This window comes from Lampetra fluviatilis, chromosome 44 (genome assembly GCF_964198595.1).
Source record: "Lampetra fluviatilis chromosome 44, kcLamFluv1.1, whole genome shotgun sequence".
In the NCBI taxonomy this organism is placed as follows: Eukaryota; Metazoa; Chordata; class Hyperoartia; order Petromyzontiformes; family Petromyzontidae; genus Lampetra; species Lampetra fluviatilis.
Window position 1 is genome coordinate 2,436,394 of NC_136318.1, and position 19,028 is coordinate 2,455,421.

Below are 19,028 nucleotides of genomic sequence, written 5' to 3' on the forward strand. Positions count from 1 at the left end.
GTTCACAAGCGTCTCCAGAACGTATCCCTCGCAGCGAATAACGCGGCAATGCTGTACGGTCAAAGGTCCTTATATCCATCAAGTGAAATGAAACACATTCCTGCGGAGGGAGCTGGTAGGAACGTTGGGTTGCTCGGTCAATGGCCAGGGTCAACGGCGGCGTGGTGTATTCCGCACATATGCCCGACTGTGAGGGCGGGCACAAGCCGGCGTGAGTAGGTTAAACGTTGAGTTTTATAAGGGCACCACGGGTGACCAGCCCCTCCCCACCCAGCCACACCCCTCCCACCCCCCCACCCAGCCCAACCCTTCCCACCCAGCCCCTACCCACCCTTCCCACCCAGCCCCTCCCCACCCTCCCCACCCAGCCCCTTCCCACCCATCCCCACCCTCCCCACCCAGCCCCTCCCTCCCCACCCAGCCCCTCCCTGCACGACGGACGGACACAATAATCCCCTGTGGGCTGGTGTAACCAGGAGGTTCCTACCAGTATAAAGGGGCCATGGAAAGAGTTACATCGTCGTTGATGCACGTGACCCCTTGCAGCCGACAGAGGGCGCCACACGCCCCACGGCGTTCTATAGGAACACACCGACACAAAACAAAAGCATGCACACGCATGGAAGCCGTAACACCTTCCGGAACGCGTTTGCCCTCGGGAAGACGTAGCCATGACACGTGACCACGGCATGGCGCGTGATGGTCATCACGGCGGAGGACGAGGATTATCGATTTTAGCGCCGATTTTCTTTTTGTTATCATCGCCAAGTTTTGGGTAAACCCTTTCATCAATTCGGCCAACCGTCTCCAGGGTAAGTCCCTGATAGCGATAAAAATGTTATATTAAAATCCCATGAACATCAAATAATTTTATTTTACCAGAGTTATCGTGACCCCATGTTAAAGACGGACGGGCAGAGCCGATGCGTTCACGTCTTCGTTGAACAAACCGACTCCACGTGCACGGATTGCCATGTCACACCACCTTCCACCGTGCAGATGGAGGCACTCGTGTGGTGCTGGAGGAGTCTGTGGAGGAACTTGACTGGAGCCTGGCGCAGCTGGAGGGGATTCAGACTCACACGGCCGTGAGCCGCATGGCCTCAAACAAGGTGTGTGTGTGTGTGCACGTGTGTGTGTGTGTGTGCACGTGTGTGTGCGTGTGTGCACGTGTGTGTGCACGTGTGTGTGTGTATGCACGTGTGTGTGTGTGTACGTGTGTGTGTGTGCACGTGTGTGTGCGTGTGCACGTGTGTGTGCACGTGTGTGTGTGCACGTGTGTGTGTGTGTGCACGTGTGTGTGTGTGCACGTGTGTGTGCACGTGTGTGTGCACGTGTGTGTGTGCACGTGTGTGTGTGTGTGCACGTGTGTGTGTGTGCACGTGTGTGTGCACGTGTGTGTGCACGTGTGTGTGTGCGCGTGTGTGTGCACGTGTGTGTGCGTGTGGGGAGCGGTTAGCATGCTGACCTACGAACCTGGAAACCCGAGTTCGATTGCCGCTCACGGCCAACACTGGTGACGATTATTTTAACCGGTCTTGGGCCTCCCCTAGATCGACTCGGCCTCAAATGAGTACACGGTGCGGTGCGTAAACATCGCCACTGGGGAGACAAACGCGGACGGGCGTGGTGCTGGCCACCCACCCCCTCGCGTGCCGTGCCGGCCTTCATAGGTGCTCGCTAACAGCACTTGTCCGAACAGTCCATTAACGCTATAGGGGCGATCTTTGTCTTTGTGTGTGTTGTACAGTTTAAGAAGATGCTGAACAGGGAGCTGTCTCAACTGTCAGAGATCAGCCTCTCTGGCACCAAAGTGTCAGAGTACATCTCCAGCACCTTCCTGGGTGAGATGCACGCACATATAGACACGTTACATACATATATATACAAGACAAAGACTCCTTGATTAACCTTCATCAGATTATTGGAACAAGTGCTATACAGAGACTGCTCTACTTACGAGCATTCGACTTACACACGTTCAGAGATACGAACAAACCCTGTCCGCATGTCCAGTTGCCTGCTCGGACCGAGAGTCGTAAGTTCAACCGCCGTGCAATAGATGGCAGTGGTGGCATCTACATCTGCAGAACGTGAAGAACCAGTGGCATCTACATCTGCAGAACGTGAAGAACCAGTGGCATCTACATCTGCAGAACGTGAAGAACCAGTGGCATCTACATCTGCAGAACGTGAAGAACCAGTAGCATCTACATCTGCAGAACGTGAAGAACCAGTGGCATCTACATCTGCAGAACGTGAAGAACCAGTGGCATCTACATCTGCAGAACGTGAAGAACCAGTGGCATCTACATCTGCAGAACGTGAAGAACCAGCGGCATCTACATCTGCAGAACGTGAAGAACCAGTAGCATCTACATCTGCAGAACGTGAAGAACCAGTAGCATCTACATCTGCAGAACGTGAAGAACCAGTGGCATCTACATCTGCAGAACGTGAAGAACCAGTGGCATCTACATCTGTAGAACATGAAGAACCAGCGACATCTATATCTGCAGAACGTGAAGAACCAGTGGCATCTACATCGGCAGAACATGAAGAACCAGTGGCATCTACATCTGCAGAACGTGAAGAACCAGTGGCATCTACATCTGCAGAACATGAAGAACCAGTGGCATTTCTATCTGCAGAACGTAAAGAACCAGTGGCATCTACATCTGCAGAACATGAAGAACCAGTGGCATCTACATCTGCAGAACATGAAGAACCAGTGGCATCTACATCTGCAGAACATGAAGAACCAGTGGGATTTACATCGGCAGAACGTGAAGAACTTGCCCCAAAAGTGTTACAGGCTGTACGGGGTATCTTCGTCTTTGTGTTGTTGTCTTCTGTGTGCTCCACGCGTGCAGACGACCACCACGAGGTCGAGGGTCCTAGTTCGCCTCCAGCTTCTGTCTCCCCCACCACCGCCTCCTCCTCCTCCTCCGTGCCTCCCACCCCGCCGCGCCCCCTCTCCCCGCACCCCGAGTTGGACTCTGAGCCGGTTCCTCGCTTCGGGATACCGGTGGCAGACGAAGAGAAACTGGCTGAGGTGAGTTCATCATCATCACGGTGGCTAGAGATGTTCACTACCTCGCCTGGTGCGCAGGAGGTCGTGGGTTCGATCCTGACTCTGACACCTGCTGTATATTTGGAGTTTGCGTGTCTCTCTCTCTCATTATCATCACGGTGGCTAGGAGATGTTAACTACCTCGCCTGGTGTGCAGGAGGTCGTGGGTTCGATCCTGACTCTGACACCTGCTGTTGTGTATTTGGAGTTTGTGGTATCTCTCTCTCTCTCATCATCATCACGGTGGCTAGGATATGTTAACTACCTCGCCTGGTGTGCAGGAGGTCGTGGGTTCGATCCTGACCCTGACGGCTGCTGCTGTACATTTGGAGTTTGCGATGTCTCTCACTCTCCCCGTGGTCGCGTGGATTTTTCTCCGGGCTCTCCGTTTTTTCCCTCCACATTTAGAATCAACATCACGGCGTTTAAAGTATTTGGCTGCTACAAATTGTCGTTTGATAATAATATTGTGATTCTGACGATGCCGCGTGTGACCGATGCCGTGTTACAGGAGCTGGCGAGTGTGAATGAGTGGGGATTGGACGTTTTCGCCATCGGTAACTTATCTGGAAACCTCCCTCTCACCGCCACCGTCTACACCATCCTCAAGGTACCTGCAGCAGTGCATCTTGTCCAGGTGCGCGTGCCATGGTGACACCATCGCCACCTAGTGGCGAACGGCGGCTGTTGTTTCTGTTGTGTGGCTGAGATGATAGATTGTAAATGTTGTTGCTTTGCTCTCCAACACACCGATGGTGCTGTACTAGTGACGAATTGGCCACGTTCAATTTACGTGACAAACCTTACTAGTTGGCTGTGTCGGGTGGTGGCGGGATTAACGACACATTTATATATTGACGCGAGCTAACCCAACATAAACACCTCTACTGTGGTCGTATGGCTGAGTTGGAATCCGGCCAGCCTGCCGGATTCGAGCCGTAAAATCTCTGCACCGATCGGCAAGCGCAACTTCCACCGCTGGGCCACTTTACCGTGAGCCAATGCCAACGTGGAACAGCGAGACGGAGTCTCTGTGTCCTCGCGGGCAAGACAATTTAAACTAAACTCTGTACTGGTAGGAACCTCCTGGTTACACCAGCCCACAGGGGATTATTGTGTCCGTCCGTCGTGCAGGGAGGGGCTGGGTGGGGATGGAGGGGCTGGGTGGGGAGGGTGGGGAGGGGCTGGGTGGGGAGGGTGGGGAGGCGCTGGGTGGGGAGGGGAGGGTGCGGAGGGGCTGGGTGGGGAGGGTGGGGAGGGGCTGGGTGGGGAGAGTGGGGAGGGGCTGGGTGGGGATGGTGGGGAGGCGCTGGGTGGGGAGGGTGGGGAGGGGCTGGGTGGGGAGGGGAGGGTGGGGAGGGGCTGTGTGGGGATGGTGGGGCTGGGTGGGGGGTGGGAGGGGATGGGTTGGGTGGGGAGGGGCTGGTCACCCCGTGGTGCCCTTATAAAACTCAACGTTTAACCTACTCACGCCGGCTTGTGCCCGCCCTCACAGTCGGGCATATTTGCGGAATACACCACACCGCCATTGACCCTGGCCATTGACCGAGCAACCCAACGTTCCTACCAGCTCCCTCCGCAGGACAATGTGTTTGTCTTTGATAGTGCAGCATTGTCTTTGAGCTGTACGCCTTTTGGCGTCCTCTGGACGAGCACCAATTGGGTCGAGGCTCAAAAGAAAGCCGTCCCTTGGTGTGGACCAATCAGTTTCAAGGACAATGCCACAGACATTATCAGATTGTGTTTTTTGTTTGCATTTTGACTGCAAGTATTGTGATTAACGCAGACACGAATCCTTGTGAAAAGGTTTCAGTTTTGTTGCCAGAAAAAAAGGGGAAAACCCCTATTATTACATCCGTAGAGTTCGTTTAAAAATAGCTTCCTCACGGTGTACCCCCCCCCTCCTCCTCCACCCCCCCGCTCCCCCTCCTCCCCGTGGCAGGAGCGAGACCTCCTGCGTGCGTTCCGCGTGCCCCCTCGCCGCCTCGTCTCGTTCCTCCTGTCGCTCGAGTCCCACTACCACCGCCACGTGCCTTTCCACAACAGCCTCCACGCCGCCGACGTCACACACTCCACACACGTGCTGCTCAACGCGCTGGCGCTCAACGTGAGAGCCGTGGAGGGGGAGGGGGTGGTGGTGGTGATGGTGGTGGTGGTGGTGGTGATGGTGGTGATGGTAGTGGTGATGGTGGTGGTGGTGGTGATGGTGGTGGTGATGGTGGTGATGGTGGTGGTGATGGTGGTGGTGATGGTGGTGGTGGTGATGGTGGTGGTGGTGGTGATGATGGTGGTGGTGGTGATGGTGGTGATGGTGGTGGTGATGGTGGTGGTGGTGATGGTGGTGGTGGTGATGGTGGTGGTGATGGTGGTGGTGATGGTGGTGGTGATGGTGGTGGTGGTGATGGTGGTGGTGGTGGTGATGGTGGTGGTGGTGGTGGTGATGGTGATGGTGGTGATGGTGGTGGTGATGGTGGTGGTGATGGTGGTGGTGGTGATGGTGGTGGTGATGGTGGTGATGGTGGTGGTGATGGTGGTGGTGATGGTGGTGGTGGTGATGGTGGTGGTGGTGGTGATGGTGGTGGTGGTGGTGGTGATGGTGATGGTGGTGATGGTGGTGGTGATGGTGGTGGTGGTGATGGTGGTGGTGGTGATGGTGGTGGTGGTGGTGATGGTGGTGATGGTGGTGGTGATGGTGGTGGTGGTGATGGTGGTGGTGATGGTGGTGGTGATGGTGGTGATGGTGGTGGTGATGGTGGTGGTGGTGATGGTGGTGGTGATGGTGGTGGTGATGGTGGTGGTGATGGTGGTGGTGATGGTGGTGATGGTGGTGGGCCACTTCGTTGATAGTGCGCTGCGCTATGAACCCGAGTTCGATTCCCGCTCACGGCCAACATTGGTGACGATTATCTGAACCGGTCCAGGGCCTCCCCTAGGTCGACTCAGCCTCAAATGAGTACCTGGTGTGGTGTGTAGTAAACATAGCCACTGGGGAGACAAAGGCGGCCGGGCGTGGTGCTGGCCACCCACCCCCTCATGTGCCGTGCTGGCCTTCATAGGTGCTCGCTAACAGCACTTGCACCAATCGGAGGTGTGGGGGAAAGACTTGTAATCTAAACACATCATTCAGTTTTAAAGAAATTAGTTTTCAGTCTAGATGATTTAAAAGTGCATAGCTCCAGTGGCTTCCTAGTGTCGGAAGGAAGAGCGTTTCAGACGGCCACAGAAGCGCATCCGAAAGCGCCGCGATGCGGTGGCCGTCTTTGTTCAACGGCCGGCCAAGAGCCGCTGCCGCGAGGATGACGAGCGGAGTTCACGTGATGATGGTTTTCGCTCCTTGACGAGATCAGCGAAGCATTGTGGTTCATTTGTGGAAAGCGCTCTGTGTGTGTGTGACGAGGAAGGACAACAAACTAAACACGAAAAGCATATTTAAAGAGACGAGTTTTCAAGCGAGATGATTTACAAGCTCCAGAGCTCCAGTGGCTTCCTGATATCGGCAGGCAGAGCGCTCGCTGTGACGTGTGGTGCAGAAACGCGGTGGCCATTCACGAAAACGTTCAGAATCGAATCTGAAGAGTTCGCAAAGAAGCGTGGAGAGACGCACGCTTGGAATCGCGTCGAGGGACAGAGAGAGAGAGAGGAACACGCGGATTAGAGGATATGCGCAGGACGATGGCACCATTTAAATGTAAACGTGAAAGCCTCAGGCCTGGGGCTGGGCTCGTCGCGAGAAAGGGGACGGCGGTTGACGGCCAAAGGATGACGACGGAGTGGGAGGCCCAGGGATGGAAGTCATCATAGAGGGCTTCCACCCAACAGGCGGAGCAGAGAAATTGGTATCACGTGCGGGAGCTCGTCGTGCAGAGGAGTTGTTTCTTAACCCGGGGTGCGAGATGCCCTTTCTGGGGGCGCGAGACATGGCTGCAGCAAATCTGGCTGTGACGGTCCCCACCTGATGACGGAGACTTGTGTTGCCTCCGAAACGTCGTGATTTTATTGTTTTATTTGTATTCATTTTAATTTCAGTTTTTTACCTACGTGACTTTACCGAAAGAACTAAGAGTATGAATCCTTGCAGTCACGGAAGCTTCAAATCTAGAGATTCTTTTAGAAGGTAAATCAGTTAAACACAGATTAAGCAGAGGCACGTAAGTAACAACTTACTTTGTTTCATCAAACCCTATGCGTTTAAGATACATTTTTGTTTTACGATTTGAGAAGCAAAGGGGTGCATGGCTGCAGTAAAGGCTAAGAACCCGGTGGCGTAGAGGATGCAGATTGTAAGAACAAAGCTTCACAAGTTCGGTCGTAGAGCCGTTGGGTCAAAGGTCGCGACCTCTGCTTTCTGACCTCTAGGCTGTCTTCACCGACCTGGAAGTGTTTGCCGCCATCTTTGCCAGCTCCATTCACGACGTCGATCACCCCGGGGTCTCCAACCAGTTCCTCATCAACACCAGTGAGTACGTCTGGCGTGGAGATGGAGCGGTGGATCACGAATTCAACTCATCGACGCCAGCGAGACCTGAACTCAAACCCTCCACACCCTCTGAGACCCTGACTCAGACTCACACTTCTCCACAGCAGCGAGTCCCTGAGTCACGAGACATTTGAGTCTCAAGATTCGGAGTATCAAAACCCTGAGACATGAGTCAGAGGACCTGGGTCGTTGAGTCTGGACACCCTAAGTTCCTGAGTCTCAAGACATTGAGTCTCTAAGGCCCTCAATCACGAGACCTTGAGTCTAAAGACCCCGTGTCCCTCAGTCTCAAAACCCTGAGACTCAATACCATGAGTCTCAAAACCTTAAGTCGTTGAGTATCAAGGACTCAGGAAGGACGATGGCAGTGGTGATACTTTGACTCGATAGACATAATTTTTCGATTTAAAGCTTTCGTGACTGCAGGGATTCATCTTCTTGGTTCTTTCGGTAAAGTCACGTAGAAGGGAAATAATACAAATATAAACATAATAAAATACAATTCTCACGACGCAGCCGTCCTCAGGTGAAGAACAGGTCTGTCTTTCCGACAGACCTGTTCTTCACCTGAGGACGGCTGCTTGCGTTGTGGCCGAAACGTCGTGAGAATTTATTTTATTATGTAAAAAATTTATTATTTTATTATTTCCCTTCTACGTGACTTTACCGAAAGAACCAAGAAGATCGATAGACAGAGTTCTGTCTTGTGTCTCCGCTTGTCTCCGCGTGTCTCCGCGTAGACTCGGAGCTGGCCCTGCTCTATAACGACGAGTCTGTGCTGGAGAATCACCACCTCGCCACGGGATTCCGTCTCCTCCAGGAAGGGGACTGCGACATTTTCCAGAACCTCAGCAGCAAACAGAGAATGGCGCTCCGCAAGATGGTGATCGACATGGTGAGAGGTGGTGGTGGTGGTGATTGTAGTTGTGGTGGTGATTGTAGTTGTGGTGGTGTTGATGATGATGATGATGGCGATGGTTGAGATCGTGATGGTGGTGGTCATTCGACTCAGCCTCAAATGAGTACTTGGTGTGTAAACATTTCCACTTGGGGCGTGGTGCTGGCCACCCACCCCCTCGTGTTCCATTTTGGCCTTCATAGGTGCTCGCTAACAGCACTTGCCCCTACAGTCTGTGAAGGCTTTCATGAAGATAATGAAGCTCCTGCTGAATCTTGCTGCATCTCCTGCTCGTGGTGGTGGTGACAATGCTGTTGTTGCTTCTAAATCTCGATTGAAAACTCATTTCTTTAGAGCTGCTTTTTGTGTTCAGTTTGTTTTTCCCCGCACGGTTGGCTACGTACGGTGCGAAAAAAGTTCAACATACATACGTACTGCTGCTAACAGCAATGATGCTGCTGCCGCTAAAGATAATGAAGGTGTTGCTGCTGATTATTCTCATTCATTTAATCAATGTCTCGACGACGATGACAATACCATTGCTACTATTGCTGCTGCTGACAACAGCTACGAAATTAAACCATTCGATTTTCCCAGCTAAAGCCCACCAAGCCAACGCTGCGGCTGACGTCATCGTCGCACGTGGGCAGTTATAGCAGCGGCCAAATTATCTAAAAGCGCGGCGATGTGGAGGGGGGGAAAAAAACAGCGGGACGCGGAGAAAAATCCACGCTACCACCACGGGGAGAGGGACAACACGCGGACTCCAAACATACAGCAGGCATCGTCAGGGTCTGGGATAGGACCCACGACCTCCTGCGCACTATTTAAGATCGGAAGCAACAGGAGAGCTTCACCATTCTTGCCCGATGAAGCTGATTGTAATTATCAGCGAAACGTCGTGCTACTCAAATTTTCAAATGCTGTTGATTCTCTCTTCAGCACACCGGTGGGCTAAAGAAGTCAATTAATTTGTTCTTTGAAAAACGTGACACATTTAATACTGTTTGGCCGTGTCGGGCGGTGGAGGGTTACGACACATTTATAAATAACGCGATCTGACCCAAAAACAACCTTTATTATGAATAATATTGGTCGTGAAAGCCTCACACGTGTCAAATCGCACCACTGTTGCCTCGGCCGCAATCTTGCAGGTGCTCGCGACGGACATGTCCAAGCACATGAATCTCCTGGCCGACCTCAAGACGATGGTGGAGACCAAGAAGCTGACGTCCTCTGGAGTCCTCCTGCTCGACTCCTACACGGACCGCATTCAGGTGGTGGTCGCCCCCCCCCCCCCGCCACGATCGTCGCCAAACGCCACCGCGTCTCTCCCTCGCGGTGCACATCGAGTAGCAGTGGGGGGCGGTCTGACCACCATCACCACCACCACCACCACCATCACCACCATCACCACCATTACCACCACCATCACCACCATCATCACCACCATCACCACCATTACCACCACCATCACATTGACCACCATCACCACCACCCATCACCACCATCACCACCACCACCATCACATTGACCACCATCACCACCACCATCACCACCGCCATCGCCCCCTCCACCACCACCATCACCACCATCACCACCATCACCACCACCATCTCCCCCTCCACCACCACCACCACGTGACCTCAGGGCCCGTCATCGCGGGCGGCTTTTGGCTCACCGTCGAACAAAGACGGTGGTCACTGCGTCGCGTGGCGCTTTCAGACGCGCGCGCTTCTGCGGCCGTCTGGAATGCTCTTGCTTCCGATGTTAGTGAGCCAATGGGAGCTATGCACTTTTAAATCATCTAGAATCTAGATTTAAAACTCATTTCCCTAGAACTGCTTCTTGTGTTTAGTTTGTCGTCCTTCCCCTGCACCTCTGATTATATATAATGATCACGTTTGGCTACGTACGGTGCGAAATAAATTGACGATACATACGTACTTAGATTCACACAGAGACCCATAGTCGCTGCCGCTGCCGCTGTTTCTGCCCCTGCTACTGCTGCCGCTGCCGCTACTGCTGCCCCTGCTACTGCTGCCCCTGCTACTGCTGCCCCTGCCGCTACTGCTGCCCCTGCTACTGCTGCCCCTGCCGCTACTGCTGCCCCTGCTACTGCTGCCCCTGCTACTGCTGCCCCTGCCGCTACTGCTGCCCCTGCTACTGCTGCCCCTGCTACTGCTGCCCCTGCTACTGCTGCCCCTGCCGCTACTGCTGCCCCTGCTACCCCCCTTGCCCACTGCCGCCGGCAGGTGCTGAAGAGCCTGCTGCACTGCGCGGACCTGGGCAACCCGGCCAAGCCGCTGGCCCTGAGCCGCCACTGGACGCGCCTCGTGTCGCGCGAGTTCCGCCTGCAGGGGCAGCGCGAGCTGGGCCTGGGCCTGGCGCCCAGCGCCATGTGCGACCCCGACGCGGCCTCCATCGAGACGGCGCAGGTGAGGGGGTGAGGGGGACCCCCACGCCGATTCCGTGGTCGCGGGTCCGAGGCCACGGAATCGGCGGAGTATGTTCTGGCACCGGAGGAATTCGACAAGCTACAAAGTTTTGATTTAAAGCTTTCGTGACTGCAGGGATTCTGCTTGGTTCTTTCGGTAAAGTCACGTAGAAGGGAGATAATAAAATTTAAAATAAAACATAATAACGTAAATATTCTCACGACGTTTCGGCCACAACGCAAGCAGCCGTCCTCAGGTGAAGAACAGGTCTGTCGGAAAGACAGCGTCTGAATGAACACCACCAGGCTTGGCAGCCTATATTTAAGCTGGGTTAGGGGAGGAAAAGCGCCTTGACAAAGGAATTTGCATATCAACAGAGAAATTTAGCATATTCATGGAAAATGCAGATATGGGATTAGTCACTACTTGTGGAATGCGTAGGAGGTGGGGGGTCTCAAAGTCATATTATGCCCGTGCATTATATAGGATTAGCAGCAACAAAGGGAAGAGGTAGGGTTAGCAATAATAAAGGGAAGGAATTTTAATAGTAAGGAGCTGTAGCAGCCAAACCACCACGTAAAAAACTAAAATATAAACTACATCAATATCATCAATATACTCAATATACTCTCCAATAAGCTGAGCTACTAACAGTAAGTAATACATTACACTTCTATGTCGCAAAAAATATAATATGCCTCCAGCTAAACTTTTCCCTTACATCACACGGATCTACCCCGTACTATATACTGCCATAGACAAACCCAACATTAAATTATATACTGCATTACTATACACCACCCTATACCTTAGACTATACATTGTAATATTACACTATGTATTATTCTACCCACCCTACTGTATATATATATACACTGCTGTATATTCACTATACAATTACGATACTGTATTACCTTATACATTATATTAAACATTACACTTTTATACTATTTATTATTATACAATCTGCTATACACTATACCATTGACCGTCGCGTGAAAGGTACTAAGAGGAAGCAACGAAATATGTCAATGGGAGAGTGGTGGTGGGAGACTTGCAGCGGAGCAAAGACTCCATTCCCTGCGGAGAATACAAAAGATATATAGTTAATGCCAGTGAGTGGACTGTGGTCTGAAAGTCACCGTAAACGTGAACACAATCAGTTAAGATCCGAAATAGTTTATTACGTCCTTCCAATGATTGCCGAGCCAGAATCCATCTTCTCGGTTTAAATTGTCTCTGTGTTTGTATATGTCGATCGCCTCATGAACGAATCTCTCATGGTAGCCAGATGGCTTGCAGAGAACCTCTGTCTTGGCGAAGTCAATGTCATGTGAGCCCACTGAATTGTAACAGTGATCTGCCACGGCTGAGGTGTTTGTCCTACCGTGTTTCATGTCTGCTTTATGTTCAATGTTCATGGAGAAACCAAACGACATGTCTCGGACCGCATCCGCGCCTCCCCTCCTATTCCTTCTATTCTCTCGCCCCCCCCAACCGCCCACCCCCCATCTCCCTCCTCTTTTCCCTCTTCTCAGGTTTACTTCATCGACTACGTGGCCCACCCGCTGTGGGAGACGTGGGCCGAGCTGGTGTATCCCGACGCGCAGGGCATCGTGGACCAACTCCAGGAGAATAGGGAGTGGTACAAGACCCACTGTGATGACGATGGCAGCGATGGCGACGGGGGCGGTAATGGCGGTCAGAAGACACGAGCCAAGTTTCAGATTCAGTTGACGGTCGACGAGGAAGACGAAGAGGAGGAGGATGGTGGTGGTGGTGGTGGCGGCGGTGGTGGTGGTGACGGTGTTGGTGGCGATGGCAAAGGTGGTGAAGGTGGCGACACTGATGGTGGTGGTGACGTTTGAGGAGGTGATGTTGGTGGTGGTGGTGATGTTGGTGATGATGGTGATAGTGGTGACGGTGTTGGTGGTGACGGCAAAGGTGATGGTGGTGGTTACACCGATGGTTGTGGTGGTGTTTTAGCAGGTGATGTTGGTGGTGGTGATGTTCGTGGTAGTGATTGCGGTGATGTAGATGGTGGTGATATTGGCGATGATGGCGATAGAGGTGATGGTAATGGTTGAACTCGTGAAATAACCACATCACCAACCACATCACCATGGCCACCAACAACCACATCAACAACCACATCACCAAACACATCACCAAACACATCACCATGGACATCACCAACCACACTCTCGCGCGTCACATTCGTGCCTCCTACCATTACCGTGATAGCTGTGACTATTGTTGTTGACGATGCGATCACGATTGTTGTTGTTGTAGTTGTTCTTGCTGTGGTGGTATTGTTGTGGTAGTTGCGGTCGCTAATGTTGATACGCACCTGATCGGCTCGCAGCGACGATCTCATCTGGCTCTGTCCGTGCATCGCTTCACGGTTCTGGCAAACCGCCCGATGACGCTGGTTGTTGGAGTTACCAGCGAAAGGTCACGGCACTCAGATTGTGAATGTTGTGGATTTACACTCCAACACACCGGTGGGCTGAAGTAGTAACTACACTATACACTACACTATACACTACACTATACACTACGCTCTACACTACACTATACACTACACTACATACACTATACACTACACTATAAACTACACTATACACTACACACTACACTATACACTACACTATACACTACACTCTACACTACACACTACACTACACACTACGCTCTACACTATATACTACACACGAACACTCCACTAGTAACTCATTGGCGCGTTTTGTTCACGTGACAAACCTCACTGGCTGTGTCGGGTGGTGGAGGGTTACGACACAACATTTATACTCACGCGATCTAACCCCAAACACCTTGATTATGAATTGATTATGAATCGCCATGCTTGTTCGTGGTGGTTGTGGCGGTGATTGTTGCGCTCCACTACGACGCCACCGTACTACGGCACCTGGTTACGCCCACTCAGCCCAGTGGTATCGCTGGTTGGCATGCGGCCCTGTATTGACCCAAACGGTCTCTGTGCGAGTCTGTGGCCCTCAGTGCGAGTCTATGGGTCTCTATGTGAGTCTATGGGTCTCTATGCGAGTCTATGGCTGTCAGTACAATTCTATGGGTCTCAATGCAAGTCTATGGCTCTCAGTATGAATCTATAGGTCTCAATGCGAGTCTATGCGTCTATGGCTCTCAGTGGGAGTCTATGGGTCTCGGTGTGAGTCTATGGCTCTCAGTGCGAGTCGATGGCTCTCAGAGCGAGTCTATGGGTCTCTATGCGAGCCTATCGCTGTCAGTGTGAGTCTATGGGTATCGGTGCGAGTCTATGTCTCACAGTGCGGGTCTATGGGTCTCTGGGTCTCAGCGTAGAGTATCTTGGTCGGGCATGGACTCTGGTGCAAGGGGTTAAATGGGGCCCTCCCATACAATTTCCACCCCCTCGCCCACACCCGCCCCCACCAGAGCAGTTGCACCGCCTGCACACCCGACAGCTCTGCCGCTCCCTAAACTAAAGCGAGTGGAGGAACCCCGAGGAACAGAGTAGTGTCTGGACAGTATTTAAATGGGTTTGATGACGGTGCCGGTATGCGTATAAAATATATAGATATGATATGTATAAATATATACGGTATTCTATTGCATTAAACATACATTGTATACTACGTGAGATGTTCTGTCGCGTTCCGTCTGCGGCGGTGTCTGTACCGGGGGGCGATGCCGCAAGGTTCAACAACGACAACCACCACCACCACCGTGACCACATCAACAAAACAAAATCGGCAACACATTCCTGCGGAGGGAGCTGGTAGGAACGTTGGGTTGCTCGGTCAATGGCCAGGGTCAACAAGCCGGCGTGAGTAGGTTAAACATTGAGTTTTATAAGGGCACCACGGGGTGACCAGCCCCTCCCCACCCAGCCCCTCCCACACCACCCAGCCCCTCCCCTACCCTCCCCTCTCCACCCAGCCCCACCGCTCTCATTTTTGGATGCACGACGGACTGACGGACACAATAATCCCTTGTGGGCTGGTGTAACCAGGAGGTTCCTACCAGTAAATTATTATTAATCTGTGTCTTAAGCGTACGCAACCGCAACAACCCAAGCAAAAGCTCAGCATCTCGTGCGGGTGAAGGGGGTGACGGAGTCCACTACGCAGATAGGGGTGCGCTGAATATCATCTTGTTATTCATTAAATTACGAATATCATCTTGTTATTTATGAAATTACGTTTATCGTACGTATTATAATTTTTCGCGCTATTACCGGGTTCTGGATTTGCGAGTTTTTAATATCCGCGGGTTACTAAATGTATACGAATTCTCTATTCGCGATCTCCTACCAACATGCAGCATTCCAAGGAAGCCTTGGAATTTCGTGGGTTGCGCTGACATTGGATATGTGCGCGCAGAATGTTGTGACTCCGTTTGAAGCTGTCAGTGAAGATGGGGCACGGCACCTCGCCTGCTGCCCGCTTAGTCCCCCGTGTCGCAGCGTTCCCGCTCTGAACTCGCTATTGTGCATTTTTACTTTCATTCGGACTTACTGGGCGATGACCCCGGGGCCGGCCCAATGATTTCGTGGGCCTTGTACGGCCCACGGGCCGGACGTTCCCCACCCCTGCCGTAGAATCACATGTAGACCCAGGGACTTGCATGGAGACTCACTGAATGCATGTGTAATGCTACAATGATCAGTCTACAAACTCACGCTGCTGGGAATGTATCACTTCACGTTGATTTATGATGATCGTGCGATATATTTTCGATCTCTCGTGCGATGGCACGGCGGTTGTTTTGCGTGTTGGTGTCTATTTGCTTTTGACATTTTTAGAGATCCTCCCCCCCTCCCCTCCCCGGCCACACGGTGTGCAGATGAGACGCTAGCCCCCCCCCCCCCCCCCGGTTCTTAAACTCCCCACTGGTGCCCCCCCAGATTGTGTGGATATTTCCCCTCCCACAGGTAAACTTAACATTCTGGTGAATTGCCTTTTATCCAAATCTCATCCTATTATATTCTGGGTTCTTTCGGTAGATAGAAAATAAAAATACAATAAAAAAACAATTAAAATGAAGAAAATATTTCTAAATTTTATTTTCTATCTACCTACGTGACTTTACCAAAAGAACCAAAGAATATGAATTATTGCAGTCACGAAAGTTAAGTCAAAATGTAGATCTCTGTTTGACACAGTAGGGGGCAGCACGCTCCATAAACCCCTGCCACTGGGAGCAATAATCGTAGCACGACAGTCAACCCAAAGTTTGAACTCGTCAGCCTGTGATCGACAACTGCAGCACCAAAGCCGTCATGCCTGCACGTGCTTGTACATTCACCTTACACCTGTAGGCCCCAACCCTTCCTGACTAGGCCCCGCCCATCCTCATCAGGCTCCACCTCTTTCCGCTTTAAGCACCGCCCATTATCCTTTAGGCCCCGCCCCTTATTCTTCAGGCCCCCGCCTCTCTGTTCAGGCCCTGCCCCGACTTCTGGACAGGGGGCTGGACCGAGTGCAGAAGGGCTATGGAAAGGGGGGGGGTGCGGGCCGTGTGCAGAAGGTGGTGGCAGTGGGTGGGGTCAATGGGGGTAGGGGTGGGGTCAATGGGGGTAGGGGTGGGGTCAATGGGGGTAGGGGTGGGTGGGGTCAATGTGGTTAGGGGTGGGTGGGGTCAGTCGGGGTAGGTCAGTAAAGGTAATGATAGGTATTGTTTAATTTTTATTATTTTATTATTTCCATTCTACGTGACTTTACCGAAAGAACCAAGAAGGTCGGTAGGGGGTCATGGATGGTGGAACTCACTGTCGAAGGCTGTCAGGGGATTCCGGTTTGGTAGAGATCTTCAAGTCCCGCCTCAAAACATCTCTCTCTCACAGGATCATTTCCTATTTTAACTCGGCCACTTCGTCACCATCGTCGCCGCCAGTGCCAGCGGTCGTGCTGTGGGGGGAGATTGCACCCCCCCCCACACCCGGTCATTCCCACCGCGAACTCGAGGACCAACCCAGGTAAGTTTGCACGAGGGAGTTGTGGTGCGTTGATAATTGGTTTTTTACCCTTCTTACTGGCAACAAAACTGACACCTTTTTTTTTACAAGGAGTCATGTTTGCATAGACCACAATACCTGCAGTCATAATGCAAACAAAAAACACAACTCTGATAATGTGTGCATTGTCCTTGAAGTTGATTGGTCCACACCCGAGACAGCTTTCCTTAGAGCCTAGTCTCACATGGTGTTGGACCAGATGACTGGCAAATGAGGTTCCAATGGTTGTGGTGCGTTCTTCGGGCCCCGCGAGAGATGTCGTTCCCCACCACCACAGGCGTGGAAGGAAAGGAAAGGGGAAAAGCAAAGTGGTCACGGCCCAACGCACGTGGGCAGATGCGAGAAACCGGAGGCCCCCTCCCATTGGTCGGCTTCTGACGAGTGCGCGCGAGGCTTGCATAGAGGACTCAACGAGGCTCCACGCTGCTGCTCGTCCTTGCCCCGAAGCTGTGATGGGTTGGCGGCTTTAGCCAGCGGGTGTCTGCCAGCAACCCAGTCGGGGGGCTGGCAGGGGATCCCACAAGGGACGCTCGTTAAAGTGTCAATTGGCCAAAGTGTCAAGTGAAAATGTCAAGTGAAAATGTCAATTGAAAGTGTCAAGTGAAAGTGTAAATTTTATGTGAAAATGTCAATTTAAAGTGTCAATTGGAAGTGAAAGTTTAAAGTGGACAAAGTGTCAATTGGTCCAACGCAGGTTGACCGTTTTGCCATCCAGCTGGGAAAATCGGCTCGTAAAAAAAAATATAGAAATATAAAAGTCACAGCCCTGATAATGAGTGACATTGATGAAAAACGAATCACTAAACAAATGTATTTGTCAAGTGAAAAGCCCACGAAGCTATCGGCTCTTCGTCAGAGGCAACCTGGCCACACGTAATCGCTCAGCGAGGTGGCTAAAAGCGTCACCATTACAAGTGGGAATTTATAGTAGCAACCAAGTTGTTTAGATGCACTTTCTAAATATGGAGGGGGGGGGAGCAGGCAAAGCTGGAGAAATATCCACGCAACCACGGTGAGAGAATTAGCAAACTCCAAATGCACAGTAGTCAAGGGACATGATTGAACCCACGACCTCCTGCGTACCAGGCGAGAGATGTAACATCTTACCCCCGTGGCGAGATGTTAAACCTGGTTAATACGAAACATTAGCCATAACAGTTTGGCGAGAGATTAATAGATTTTTTTGTCACGCACCGCCTGAACCCAGCCTTTAAACTCTAGAAGCTTCTCCAGACCACCAAATGGAGATAGATGACCATCAACCACAGTGTCTTTTGTCAAGGCGCTCTTCTCCCTCCAACCCAGCTTAAATATACGCTGCCAAGCTTGGTGGTGTTTCATTCAGACTGTCTTCCCGACAGACCTGTTCTTCACCTGAGGACGGCTGCTTGCGTTGTGGCCGAAACGTGGTGAGAATTATTTTGTTTTATTTTTATTATTTTATTATTCCCATTCTACGTGACTTTACCGAAAGAACCAAGAAGATGAATCCCTGCAGTCACGAGAGAAGCTTTAAATCGAAATTTTACACAGTGCCGACGTTTGAGGGCCACTTTGAAGTTGCTGCGGCGAATTCCCGACGCTTGTCGGCGCAGACAATTACCGAGCTCCAACGTCTACGCTACGTTCCCATGTTGCGCAAAGTGCGGTGGGAGTCTGGAAGAGGTGGCTCCAAACACGTTGCGGAAGCAGATTCACTGGGGACTCTTCAGAAAACGCCTCGGTGAGGTTCCCAAATCGATCTGCGACTAACGACGAATTGAGTCGGTTGGACCGACTGGGCCCACGACCTCCTGCGTACCAGGCGAGGGATGTTAAACCTGGTTAACACGACACATTCGCCATAACAGTTTGGCGAGAGATGTAATATTTCACGTGTGCGTTGAACTTCTTTCGCACCATACGTAGCCAACATTTGTAAAAAACAAAAAGTGTAAACAGCTGCTTATGTGATGGACACGTTGGTAAGCTCCTTTTCAGTCTCTGTCGTGATGCTCGGGCGTCAAGTGGTTGCGTGTTCTGGGTGCCACCGAAGATGTATACCCGCCGATATACTCCGTGTTGATAAAATGTCGAACAAAAGCCAAGGATTGTGCGCATTCTCTCAGGGGGGAAATGTGGAGAGA

At 51.8% G+C, this 19,028-nt stretch overlaps 1 protein-coding gene across 1 annotated transcript; it reads left to right on the top strand.

Moving 5' to 3' along the window:
• Positions 1-671: 671 nt before the first annotated feature.
• Positions 672-18,654, top strand: LOC144947144 (3',5'-cyclic-AMP phosphodiesterase 4C-like). Its single transcript, XM_078876340.1, has 13 exons — positions 672-696; positions 1,000-1,112; positions 1,751-1,844; positions 2,874-3,055; positions 3,585-3,683; positions 5,016-5,180; positions 7,430-7,529; positions 8,291-8,445; positions 9,603-9,725; positions 10,704-10,886; positions 12,425-12,722; positions 16,291-16,367; positions 18,547-18,654. The coding sequence occupies exons 1-13, from the start codon at positions 672-674 to the stop codon at positions 18,652-18,654; spliced, it is 1,722 nt and encodes a 573-aa protein (XP_078732466.1).
• The last annotated feature ends 374 nt before the right edge of the window (positions 18,655-19,028 follow it).